The sequence below is a fragment of the Choloepus didactylus genome, chromosome 21, assembly GCF_015220235.1.
Source record: "Choloepus didactylus isolate mChoDid1 chromosome 21, mChoDid1.pri, whole genome shotgun sequence".
Classification (NCBI taxonomy): domain Eukaryota; kingdom Metazoa; phylum Chordata; class Mammalia; order Pilosa; family Megalonychidae; genus Choloepus; species Choloepus didactylus.
Window position 1 is genome coordinate 34,807,726 of NC_051327.1, and position 12,652 is coordinate 34,820,377.

At 49.7% G+C, this 12,652-nt stretch overlaps 1 protein-coding gene across 3 annotated transcripts in view; it reads left to right on the forward strand.

Annotated features, from left to right (window-relative positions):
- ABAT (4-aminobutyrate aminotransferase) overlaps positions 1-12,652 on the forward strand; it is an 87,996-nt gene that overhangs the window by 56,045 nt on the left and 19,299 nt on the right. For all 3 annotated transcript variants that reach the window (XM_037813924.1, XM_037813926.1, XM_037813925.1), the window contains exons 5-6: positions 430-547; positions 7,694-7,743. In XM_037813924.1, the coding sequence (XP_037669852.1) occupies positions 430-547; positions 7,694-7,743 (168 nt within the window). The remainder of the gene's footprint in view (positions 1-429; positions 548-7,693; positions 7,744-12,652) is intronic.

Genomic DNA, 12,652 nt, shown 5'->3' on the forward strand with positions numbered 1-12,652 from the left:
TTTCTTTTGCATTAAGTGAACATTTTCTAATGTAACATTTTAATTCTTTTAATGAATTTTTGTGCTTTATTATTATTATTATTTTAGTTATTTTCTTAGTCATTAATCCAGGGCTTACAGTATATGTCTTAACTTAGAATCTACTTTAGATTTACATCTAAATCCTTTTTATTGTAATACATAATACACATAGAGAAAAAAATTCATAAGGTGCAAATTCACAGTTTAAATGAACTTTTATGAAGCAAACCACCCATGCAGTCACCTCCCAGGCAATAATGTAACATTGCCAGCACCTCCAGAAACGCTCCCTACGTCCATCAAAGGGGTGGGACGTGGTTTAACTTCAGTGATTCGAGCTTCCTCCTGGAAAATTGAGACTTTAAGGAACTGCAGTGAGTCTGAGCCTCTCTCTTTATTTCCCGAAAGAATGCCGAGGCCGTGCACTTTTTCTGCAATTATGAAGAGAGCCGAGGCAACTACCTGGTCGACGTGGACGGCAACCGGATGTTGGATCTTTATTCCCAGATCTCCTCTGTCCCCATAGGTGAGAGCTGCAAAATCCACCCTTGAACGTGGCCTCTCTGTGTGCCCCTTGGTCATGGCCATCCAGGCTCTAGGGGCTCCTCCCGGGATAGGGTGGGGGGCACTACTTGTCAGTGCCCTCCAGGGCAGAGGAAAGGAACAGTAAGGTGCAGATGGTCTCCCGCACCTCATCTCCTCCACTCCCCCCGAAACCCTGCAAGGTAATGAGTGTGTATTAATATCCCCATTTTGCAGATAGGTCAGCAGAGCTTACCTTAGCCTCAGCCTGATCCACGGGGGGCTCTGGAGCATGGGTCACACCCCAGAGCTGGTCCCAGATGGAGGCAAAGGGGCTGGCGTTTGGAACCCCCGAGCCTGGTGGTCACTGCCTGTCCCCTGCCAGAGGGGGTCCCTGTGTGATCCCCTGGGCAAAGCGGCTTCTGTTAACCAGAGGCACCATCAGCCACGACACACGGGAGCTGGGAGCTGGCTGCCCCTGCCCGTCAAGGTGGCCTCTTTGGGCACCGACACGTCTGCCCCACCCAGATCCAGAGGGGCACTGCAGACCCTGGGAGGGGCCGGGCTCGTGGGGCGATAAAGGCCGCTGCAGGTTGCTTTGCTGGGTGGATTCCCCGCTGCGTTCCGTGGTCTGTGGCTGCAGCTCTGCTGAAGCTTTTCCCTTCACCGGCAGCAGAGGTTTGTCTTCTGCAGAGGACACTGGGGCATCCTCCTGCCCCCGTCAGCGGCTGCCTCCTCCCTGCCTTTGCTCCCCTCCTCTGCTCCCCCTGGCCCATTTCCTTCAGCCTACTTATTTCCCATTAGGACGTCATGAGACAGTAAGCAGATGACTCATGCTTTCTGGGGAGTCCATCATTTGGGGATGCCTTGGCCCTTCAAGGCATTTTAAATTGAAAGATTTGCAAAATCCCATCTCTCTTTTGTGTTGGAGTGGAAGGGGCGGGCTCTGGAGTCACGCCGACGTGGGTTCAAATCTCAGGTTCCACCACGACTTAGGAGTGAGACTGGGGGACAGTCCCTCTCCAGCTGCTCTTACACACCTCGCCTCCCCACCCCAGCACCCCAGGGCTCCAGTCCCCAGCCAGTGTGTGTTGGGGTGGGGGGATCACACAGGCAGCCGTTGTGGGAAGAAGAAGTTCTAGAAGTTCTCTCTCTGGCCATCCTTTCTTCCCCATCTGTAGTCTTAGAGATAAACCTTTTAAGAAAATTATTATTGTGAATTTAGTACATGCCTGGTATATTAAGTGCATTACATTGTTAAGTGCCTGTAATAGTCCTGTGACACAGGTTGTCTTGACATCATCTCCGGTTTACCAGGAATGAGCCCAGAGATTGCAGGGTTTGCCAGCGTGAGAGTCCAGGATAAGCCTGGATTTGAACCCACGACTCTGCCTCCCAAACTTACTTCCATGGTCCCAGCCTTCCGGACAGCAGCCCCTGCCCTGCCCAGCAATAAGGGGGTCCAACATGGTTGAAAGCCCAAGTATGGGATTTCCCTGATCAGAGGGAACGGCTTTTATCTCTCCTCAGAAGCCAAAAGGACAAACTGCCTTGTGGTAATGAGATTTCCCTGGAACGGGCTTATCTGCTGGAGCAGAAAAGTCATAAACACCAGGCAGCTTGATAAGGAGCCAGAGCTGAAAGACGTTTGTCCAAAAAGCAAGTGGAAGGGCCCTTGGAAAAATCCAGAGTCTTCCTGAAGGAATAAGCACATCTTGGCCTTGGGCCCGGCATCCCTTGGAGGAGTTGGGGAGAAGGGTGTCTGTCAACAACTCTCCCCCATGGCGCCTTGGCTTCCCTGCAGCACACGGGGAAACCACAAGGGTTTTCAAGTTTCTCTATTCTCTTTTTTATTAACTGTTTTTAAATTTTTGAAATAATTTTAAACTTACAGGACAGTTGCAAAAATAATACAAACCCCATACAGAGAACTCCAGCGTATCCCAAGACCCCCAGATACCCAGAGCCACTAATTTTAACATTTTGCTGCCTTTGCCTTATTCCATTTATTTATCTATCTTTCTTTCTTTTTTCTTCTGAACATTTGAAAACACTTTGCACACATCATACTCCTTGAACTTGTAATTCTTCCATGTACATTTCCTCCAGACAAGAATATTCACTTATGTAATCACCTGAAATATGATTATCAAGTTCAAGAAATTTAACATTGATATAAAGCTCACATTCCATATTCCCATTTTTTCTTATGTCCCAATAATGTCCTTTTGAGTCTTTTCTCCTCCATTCTTAAATCCCGTCCAGGATCATGTGTTGTCATTATCTCTTCCCAGCCCAGCACCCAAGCATATCACTCAGTGGGATTAACCACATTCATAAATGTTGCAGTACCCTCCCCACCATCCATTTCTAGAACTTTCCCTGCACCCCCAACAAAAACCAAGTATTCGTTTTGCATTCCCTTTCCATGCCCCCAACCCCGGTAACCTGTACTCTACTTTCTGTTTCTATGAGTTTGCTTATTTTCTGGCATTCTCTCTTTATCTTTGGCATTTGCAGTTTGACTATAACATGGCATGAGCCCATTTAGGCTTATCCTGTCTGAAGTTCGTTGAACATCTTGGAAGTGTATATTCGTGTCTTTCATTAAATTTGGGAAGTTTTCAGCCATTATTTTTCTGAATATTCCTTCTGCCTCTCCTCCTGGGACTCCCACAATGTGTACATTGGTTCACTCGATGGTGTCCCACAGGTTCCAGGCTCTGTTCTTCCTCATTCTTTCTGCTTTCTGCTCCTCAGACTGGATGATTTCAATTGTCTTAGCTTCAAGTTCACAGATTCTTTCTTCTGCCAGCTCCAAACTGCTGTTGATCCCCTCTAGGGAAGCCTGAATTTCTGTTACTGTGATCTTCAGCTCTGTTTCATTCCATTTAATCATTTCCTTCTCTCTACTGATACTCTCTTTGTGTTCATCTTTCATTTTTCTGATTTCCTTTAGTTCTTTGTCCCTGTTTTCTTTGAGCATATTTAGGACTATTTTTTTTTTTAAAGTCTTTGTCTGGAATGTCCCAGGTCTGATCCTCCTCATTGATGGTTTCTAATGCTTTATCTTCTCCTTTGCCTGGGCCGTGGCTTCCTGTTTCTTTTTATGTTTTGCTAGTGTATGACAGAGCTTTCCTTGAATATTGGAACTAGCGAAAAAGAAAGAAAACCTTTCCCAGTCTTTGAGATTGCCCTCTTCTTCGAGTGTTCTCTTCAGGGCTGATCCATACAATGAGTTTAGAGAACAGCTCGAGGCCAAAGCAGTTGTGGGCACTGCACTGTATGTCCTGCACCCAGCAGTCCCTTGCCCCGGTCAGCACAACTTGATAGCTCTCCCGCAGTGTTCTGTAGGAGAGCGTAGTGAACTGCCTTCTACATGCAGGGCATGTTCTGGGGTGCTGAGTCCCTCAGGCCACCCCCCAGACACGTTGGGCCAGACATATGTGCTCCACAGTCCTTTAACTATTTACTGGAACTTTGAGAAAGCAGTTTTTGCCAGTTCTTGTGGCTGTTCAAAGCTTCTGTTTTCGAGGCACAGAGCCCTGAAGCATCTTACTCTGCCATCTTCATTGGGCCAGGCCCTTTCTCACTTTATTTTTTCCCGTAGAGGAGAAAGTCTCTCTTGGGTGCTGCTGTGTCTTTATTACCTGTCTGCATTTGCTAGTCTCTTACTGTGGAGAAGAGCAGTCCCCAGGCTCAGAGCCTTGGGCAGGTGAGAAAAAGATGGGACAGGATGATAGTTTCCACTGCTGTCAACTTCTAACCGGGTGATATAAAGCCTCCTTTCTAAGGATGTCTGTTTAAATTAAAAAGTGACTTGGATTAAAGAAAACAGGTAGAAGGTAAAAAGTGTATGATAAAGAGTGTGATGCTCGGAGACCTGAAGTTTTTCTCCAGAGTCTACTGGTTGCACCAAGATGCATTAAACGTAATCTTTTTTCCTATGCAAAAATTTTGCGTTCTTCCCATGTCACTGGATCTCCGCCTTATTCATTTTTTGGTGTAGTGTCTATTGAGCCAAGCCTGTGCCCTTGCCTTTGAAGGTCTGACATTCTGTCTGCTGACCTCAGTGCCTCCCTCCGTCCTGGAAACTTGAGCTTCCTGCAGGGTTAGTGCCAGGATTAGCAACGACATACAGAAAGCCCCCTGCACATAGTAGGTGCTCAGTAAATGAACGCTCTGATTTTTAAAGGAGGAGGAGAAAGACTATACTGCTCAGCACTGGAGTTAGAATGTCAGAGGTTCAAATCGTGCCTGCCTCTGTGATAAACTAGCCCACCTGTTCTTTAATCTCTCTGCACCTTTTCTTCTCATCTGCATCACTGACCTGGATTAAATGAGATGATGCACATAAGGCATTTAGCACGGGGTCAGGCACATAGTAAGTGCTCAGTGCATGGAGACTGTCATCGTTATTAGTTGTTTGTATTTTTTTGCATTCATTCAACAAACATTGGGCACACAGCATTCAACAAACTCCAGTCCAGATGGGGAGATGGATGAGTTAAATAGCAGTGCTGGGCAACTAGATGTGTTTTAGTTAGGGTTCTCTAGGGAAACAGAACCGACAGGTGATATCTGTAAATAGTATGATATTTTATAAAGGTGTCTCATGCAACTGTGGGGATGCACGAGTCCAAATTCCATAAGGCAGGCTGCAAGCTGGCAACACCAATGAAGGTCTTCAGTGAATTCCCCAAGAGAGGCTGGCTGGCCACAGTAGAGATGAAAATTCTCTCTTCTGACTGCTGAAGCTATCACCTCCCCCTTGAGAGCCTTCCACTGATTAGATTAAAACATCTCTCACTGCAGAAGACACTCCCTTAGTTGATTGTAGATACAATCAACCACAGATGCAATCAACATACTGATGATTCAAGTCCACAAAATGTCCTCCAGCACCAGATAGGCCAGTGCTTGCTTGATCCGACAGCTGGGCACCGCCACCTGGCCAAGTTGACACATGAACCTGACCTCCACAATATGTTGAATACTGAACGGTGGAAGAGACAGAAATGCCTGGAAGGGTTAGTGGGAGGGAGAGAGTGATGTGGACAGAAGACCTCAGCACAGCCTTCCCTGAGGTGGACGGACCTAATCTGGACTTTGAGGCAGAAGAATTTGAACATACAGAGAAGGAAAGATGGGGCATTCGAGTCACGTGGTGGAGTACAGCAAAGTGGGGCCCCTAGAGGAATCGGGGGTCGCCCCTTCTCTGGTCCCCTTTGGCCGGCACAGTGTCCAGGGCAGGTCCCAACGCCCCAGGACAGCCGGGGCTTGTCTGAGCACCGGGGCCCGTCCCTTCCATTCCCATCCGGCTCTGGGTCCCGTCAGGACTCGTGGGCCCCAGACGCAGCCTCGATGGGCTAACCCTGGGGGCCTCCTTCAGCCTCCCACCCTCTGGAACTCTGTTAGAGGCAGATGCTGGAAATGGGTGTCATCCCCCAGCTTGTCTTAGTTCCCAAAGGGGCCACAATTACCAGTCACAGGGGAGGCCTTAAATCAACAGAAACGTATCTCGACTCAGAGTTCTGGAGGCCAGAAGCCCAAAATCTGTAGGGAGAATTGTCCCTCGCCTCTTCCTGGCCTCTGGTGAGTTGTTGGCAATCCTGGGGCTACAGTCTCCACTTTAGTCATTTTCTCTGTGTCTGCCTGTCTGTCTGTGTCCGTCTGTCTGTCTGTGTCCAGTTCTCCCCTTCTTATAAGGACACTAGTTGTATAGGATTAGAGCCCACCCTGTCCCAACTTGGCCTCATCTTAACCAATAACATCTTTAATGACCCTATTTCCAAATAGGGTCACACCCACAGGACCGCAGGTTGGGACTGAAGATTCTTTTGGGGACCCAAGTCAACCCTAACACCCCGTGGGGATCCTGGAAGTCGGTGCTGATGCTTTCCCTTCCCATGGCTTCAACATACACAAAAGTGAAGATAAATTCATCCAGGGACAAGACGTGGTTTTTTGAAACTTAAGTTTCAAAAAAGAAAATGAGGTCAAGTGTTGAATTCTTCGCTCAGAGAGAAAGCGCGTGAGACCTTCCAGCTGCCGTTTTCCACTCGGACGCGACATAGGATTATCTCCCAGGACTGACAGTGAGACAACCTCCAGGACAGATGCCGCAGGAGGACAGAGGGCATGGCCTCACTCAGGAAGGCCCAAGGGCTGTGACGTTGTAGAGAACGTCTTCAGAAAAGCCCTGGAAGATTAAAATGAACTTGCTCGAATCTAACGTGGCTGCAGTGGCTGCCTTGTGCGTTAGCTCTTTAAAAAAATTTTATTTTAATGCTTTTGGGAAAACTGGTGTCTTCCCAAGCCTGAGTTCTGTCCCGATTCCCTTCCCAGAAGCAGTCCTTGTTAATTGGGTTCTTTGAGAGACATAGTCCAGGACTACATATTGTGTGCCTTGCCTTTTTCACTTGGCAGATCTCAGAGATTATTCTAAATCCACACAAATACATCTCTCATCCTCTGTACTGCTGCATGGGTACATGATAAAGTTTCCACCATATGGATGGACCATAATTTATTTCTCTGACCCCCTAGGGGGTTCATTAGGTTGTTTTTAAAACTTGAGATGTTAGAGACGGTGTCACGATTCAGGTTCCTTTACATAGATCTCTGTCCACGTTTGTGGGGTCAGTTCATTCAAGAGCAGTTGGCTGGACCAAAGGGTATCTTAGGCCTTTTAACCAGACCCTGGCGAGAAGCCGATAGGCGAAGGCAGCATGGGGCGTGCCCAGCCCAGGTGGCCCCGCGCACCCGTCCCTGAGCTGAGGTTACTGAGATCCGACCCGGGCAGCGGGCAGAAGGCACGACACCTCTGCAGTCCACCGCGCCAGCCCTGGCTTGGATCTTGCTCTGGTCCGACATTTCCTCCTCTGCCAGTTGTCTTGTCCGGCAGTTCTCAAGCCTGAATGAGCGTCCGAATCACTTAGGGAACTTGTTAAAGAATGAGAGATGCTGAGTCATTGGCGCTGCGGGGGTCCAGGATTCGGTCTTTCCGTCTGCAAAGGATACAAGACCACCTGGCAGTTGGAGAGAGTTGCAGGGTTGGAAAGGAAGGGAGTGGGCGGGAGATGGGGGCAGGGCACAGGGGACCCTCAGACGCGACGCTGGGCTCTAACTGTCCCCTCCTCCCACCCAGGTTACAGCCACCCTGCCCTCGTGAAACTCATCCAGCAGCCTCAGAACGCGGTAAGTCCCCGGTCACACAGCAACGATCAGATGTGTTCGTGGTGAATCAGAGGGCCACCGGAGCAGCTGTTAGAAAGAGTCTCTCCTTCCTTCCCTCCCTCCCTTTCTCCCTCCTTCCTTCCTTCTATAAATATTTATTGAGCACATACTGTATGCTAGGTACTTGGAATGCCCCTATGGAGACAGACACTTATACATAGAAACTGGCCACCTGAGTGCTGCAGAGAGAGGTGGGTGTGGCCATGTGAGCATAAAATGATGATGATGATGATGATGATGACAGTTACCATTTGTTAAGAGCATAGTATGTACCAAGCTGTGTTTGGCACTTTATATCTCTAAAGTTGACGAGTCTATGAGGCAACTCTCATTAGCCCGTTTTACAGTTGAGAAAACTGAGGCACAGAGATTGTTTGCCTGAGATCACATGGCCGGTGGAGGAGCTGGGCCGGGGGCCCCTGGTGGTGGTGGTGGGGTTAGGGTTTGTGTGACCTATTCGGGGATGGAGGGGCTGGGGTCAGGGCAGGCTCCCTGGGAGCGATATTGGGGTGGAGACCTGAGGAAGGTGCTGACAGCTGAGGGTGAACCCAGAGAGAGCCGTCCAGGCAGGGAGAGGACAGTGGGAGGGAGAGTGGCATGCTCGAGGGATGGAGGACAGAGGGGCTGGAGCAGAGGGGAGGGAGGGACCCCACGATGACTGGAGGAACCACGTGGAACAGGTTCTCTCAGCCTCGGCACCAGGAACGTCTTGGGTTGCACCATCCTTTGCTGTGGGGGTGTCCTGTGCATCATGGGGTGTTGAGCAGCACCCCTGGCCTCCACCCACTCGATGCCAGGAGCACCCCCTGGCCCTGAGTCTCTAGACATGGCCAGATGTGGCGGGAAGTTATCAAAGAAAAACGCACGTGCAGAAAGGTACATACACCCTGTGTCTCCAGCCTGTTTTTTGCTGTCACCCCCTTAAGGAGCTTTTTCAGATATTAGTTTTCTAATTCCTCCTCTCTCCGTGAATCCTTAATCCCACAGTGAGTGTTTTCTGTTGGTGTCATAAATCACAAATTTAGGGGTTTAAAGCAACACCCATTTATAATCTCACAGTTTCTGGGGGTCAGGGGTCCGGCGGGCTCAGCTGGGCCCTCTCCTTAGGGTCTCATGAGCTCGAGGTCAGGGTGCCAGCTGGCCTAGGTTCTCACTTGGTGTTTCGGAGGAGACGTCTTCCTGGCTTTTCAGTAGTTGGCAGAATTCCTTTCCTCCCGGGGTTTCCACGTGGCCCCCCACATCTTCAAGCCAGGGGCCGCTTGTCAAGTCCTGCTCTCGCTTTAAGTCTCTCTGACTTCCCCTTCGGCCTCTGCTATTTTTTTAATTCAGTTTTATTGAGATATATTCACATGTCATACAGTCAATCAGTCATCCATGGTGTACAATCAGCTGTTCACAGTACCATCGTGTAGTTGTGCATCCATCACCCCAATCTATTTTTGAACATTTTCCTTACACCAGAAAGAATCAAAATCAGAATAAAAAATAAAAGTAAAATGGAACACCCAAATCATCCACCCCCTTCCCATCCTATTTTTCATTTAGTTTTTGTCCCCATTTTTCTTCTCATCCATCCATACACTGGATAAAGGGAGTGTGATCCACAGGGTTTTCACAATCACACTGTCACCCCTTGTAAGCTACATTGTTTTACAATCGTCTTCAAGAGTCAAGGCTACTGGATTGGAGTTTGATAGTTTCTGGTATTTACTTCTAGCTCTTCCAATGTATTAAAACCTAAAAAGAGTTATCTATATAGTGTGTAAGAATGTCCACCAGAGTGACCTCTTGACTTCATTTGGAATCTCTCAGCCACTGAAACTTTTTTGTTTTATTTAACTCCCCTCCTTTGGTCAAGAAGCTGTTCTCAATCCCACGATACTGGGTCCAGGCTCATCCCCGGGAGTCGTATCCTGTGTTGCCAGGGAGATTTGCACCCCTGGGAGTCAGGTCCCACATAGTGGGGAGGGCAGTGTGTTCACCCACCAAGGTGGCTTAGCTAGAGAGAGAGAGAGAGGCCACATCTGAGCAACAAAGAGGCAGCCTCTGCTTTTAAGGCTGTATGTGGCCACCCAGAAAATCCAGAATAATCTCCATGTCTTACCTGATTTAGTAACTTCAATCCATTACAAGTTCCTTCTGCCGTTTAACATAGTCTCAGCCCCAAGGATGGGATGAGGGCATGGAATCTTCTCAGGAACCATAATTCCGTCAAACACAGATCGACCGTATATGTACTATACCTATATCTATGCTTTATACATAAAAAAAGAGTAGTTTTCACACACACACACACACACACACACACACACACGGCAAGAGCGCCAGGTGAGACTGCATGAGTTGTCATCAGTACTCAGAACAAGAAACAGAAGTTCCCTTTTTGTCCCCCACTCGGTTACTTTTCTCCCAGCGCAGGGTAAGCGATGCCCCTAACTTCTCACAGCCGAGATGAGCTTCTCCTGTTCTTTATCGTCACCTAAATGGAATCGGGCAGCACGTGCTCTTTATCACGCCTGGGCCATTGCACCCAAAACGAGGCCCGTGATTGATCCATGTCATCGCGTACAGCGGACGTCATCTGTTCTCCTTGCTTCCGAGCATGCCGTGGTGTGGACACTCCACGCCTTCTTTATGCCTCCACTGTTGGCGGGCGCTTGAGTGTTTCCAGTTCGGGGCTCCTACAGAGAGCATGGCTGTGAACGTTCCAGAATGTGTCTTTGGGTGAACCCGTTTATGAGTTTCTGTTGGGTACAAAACGGGGTGGAATTGCTGGTCGTGGTTTGTGCCTATGTTCGCCTTCAGTAGATGCGCCCAGGCAGTTTTCCAAACTGGTGGGACCAGTCTCCACTCCCACCAGCGGTGTGGGGGTTCTGGCTGCTCCGCGGGACATGACGAGGAGTTGGATTCTGAAAAGAAACCCAGGAAAGGCAAGTGGGGCGAGGGGGAGCCCAATCCTTTTAGGAACGTACTCCCGTAAAGCCTTAGAGAGTTGAGAACAACACGAACGAACCACTTCCCCCTCTTTAGAAGTGGGGGTGCCCTGCCTGGGAAGGCTTAGGGGATGTTCTCCGCCTCCGATTAGTTGCCGCGAGAGGAGCCCGGGGTCCCCCCGAAGATGTCTCCTGAGGCCTTGTGCGGTCGGAGCCTCTACGAGTTTGTTTACACTCAAAGCACGCCTTTGTTTCTAAACGTTGTGTGGATCCCAGATGCCTCGGCAGTTGGTGCTGAAAAAAATGTGTCAACAAACATGTCACACACATTGGCAGCGTCAACTGCCTCCGGTGGCGGGATCGGCAGGAATGACGCGTGACTGCCAGGCCCAGGGATTGGGATTCCGGGGGTGGGCAGTGGCACCCTGCCCCCGCTGGCCCCTGTGGGGAGCCCGGATCCTGGCTTCATCCTCCCTGCCCCCTGCCCTCTCGGCTCCCACCCAGTCAGAGCCCAGTCCTAACCCTTACATCTTTACATCTCCCACTTGGATTTTCCCATCAGCCCCCTGCCTCCATCCTCACCTCCTCCAAACCACCCTCGGAGCTGCTGGCCCCTATGAGGTATGCCGAGCTGGGACACTACCCTGGCCCCCTCTGCTTTCAGGATGCACCCCAGACTCCTCCCCGTCTAACGCAGAGCCCTCTGCCATCTGACTCCTGCTTTCTTCTCCAGCCTCAGTCCTTGACATTCGTTCACTCTGTTAGTGGACGGAGACCTGCTCTGTCCCAGGCGCCTTTCTTGGGGCTGGGAGTTCCAAGGTGGTCCTGCGGAGAACTGGATTAGGGGGCTTGATGACAGACAGTATTATCAGAGAGACAGTCGACTGTCATAAGCTCAAAGAAGCATTTCCAGCTGGGCACGCACGGAGCATCAGGCTGGAGGCCGCTGGCTGACGTCTTGGATCTTCCAAATTCTGGGCAGGAAATACAGTCAGGCAGTGGGGATAGTATTTTATCCATCCTTTTGCACCCAAATCACGTCACCCCGTAACTCCAATGTAATTACTTTAGGTAATTGCGAAAAAGGAAGCCATGCCCCCTGGGTCTAATATCTGGATTCCAGTTACAATTTCTTACTGTGTCACCAGGGCCCCCTCATTACGTTGCCCACAAGTTATGTAATAATTTTTGGGCATTGATCATGCACGATCACAGGGAAGTGGATGAAGAGGCAGTCTGACGTGCCCGGCACCCAGGGTGGATGTAGCACGGGAGGCCTGGCCAATCTAAACCACCGGCCAGCCCTGGGACCTCCAGGCCTCCCCACCCGCATAATCTTACCTGCCCTCCAAGACTCAGCTCTTGATTTTTCTGCACTCTGTGTCACCTCCCTAGCCCCTCACAAGCCCCTGGCGAGGAAGCTCCACTTTGCAAATGAGGACACTGAAGTGCAGAGAGGTTAAGTGACTTGCCCAAGGCTGCACAGCCACTTCCAGCCAAAGCCCACTCTCTTCAGGCTGCATTTTAAAGCTGTTGGATCTGATGGCACGGATTCTAGAAACCTGTCCTCATTTGATTCTGCCACCCGATGTCCCAGATAGCTTCTGTTCTTAATGTCACGCCTTGTCAAGCAAGAAAATCACCCCCACATCTTTCCCCGACCCAGATACGCAGTCAGATGGCCCGCCAGCCTGGCCGTCTCCTTCTCTGTCAGCCATTCCCTGCTATCAGGGAAGGCCCCCTCCTGGGGTCCCAGGGGTATCCACCCTGCAGCCTGTACCTCCCCCATGTCTTGCAGAGCAGAACCATTTAGAGTTCCGTGGCTTAACACTCTGAGCACTAAAACTAATGCACTTCTCTCCTCCGTTAGGTTATCGTGAGAATGTGTAAAGTGCCTGCCGCCGTAAGAAGTGCTTTCCTTACTTTGCTGCCCCTGT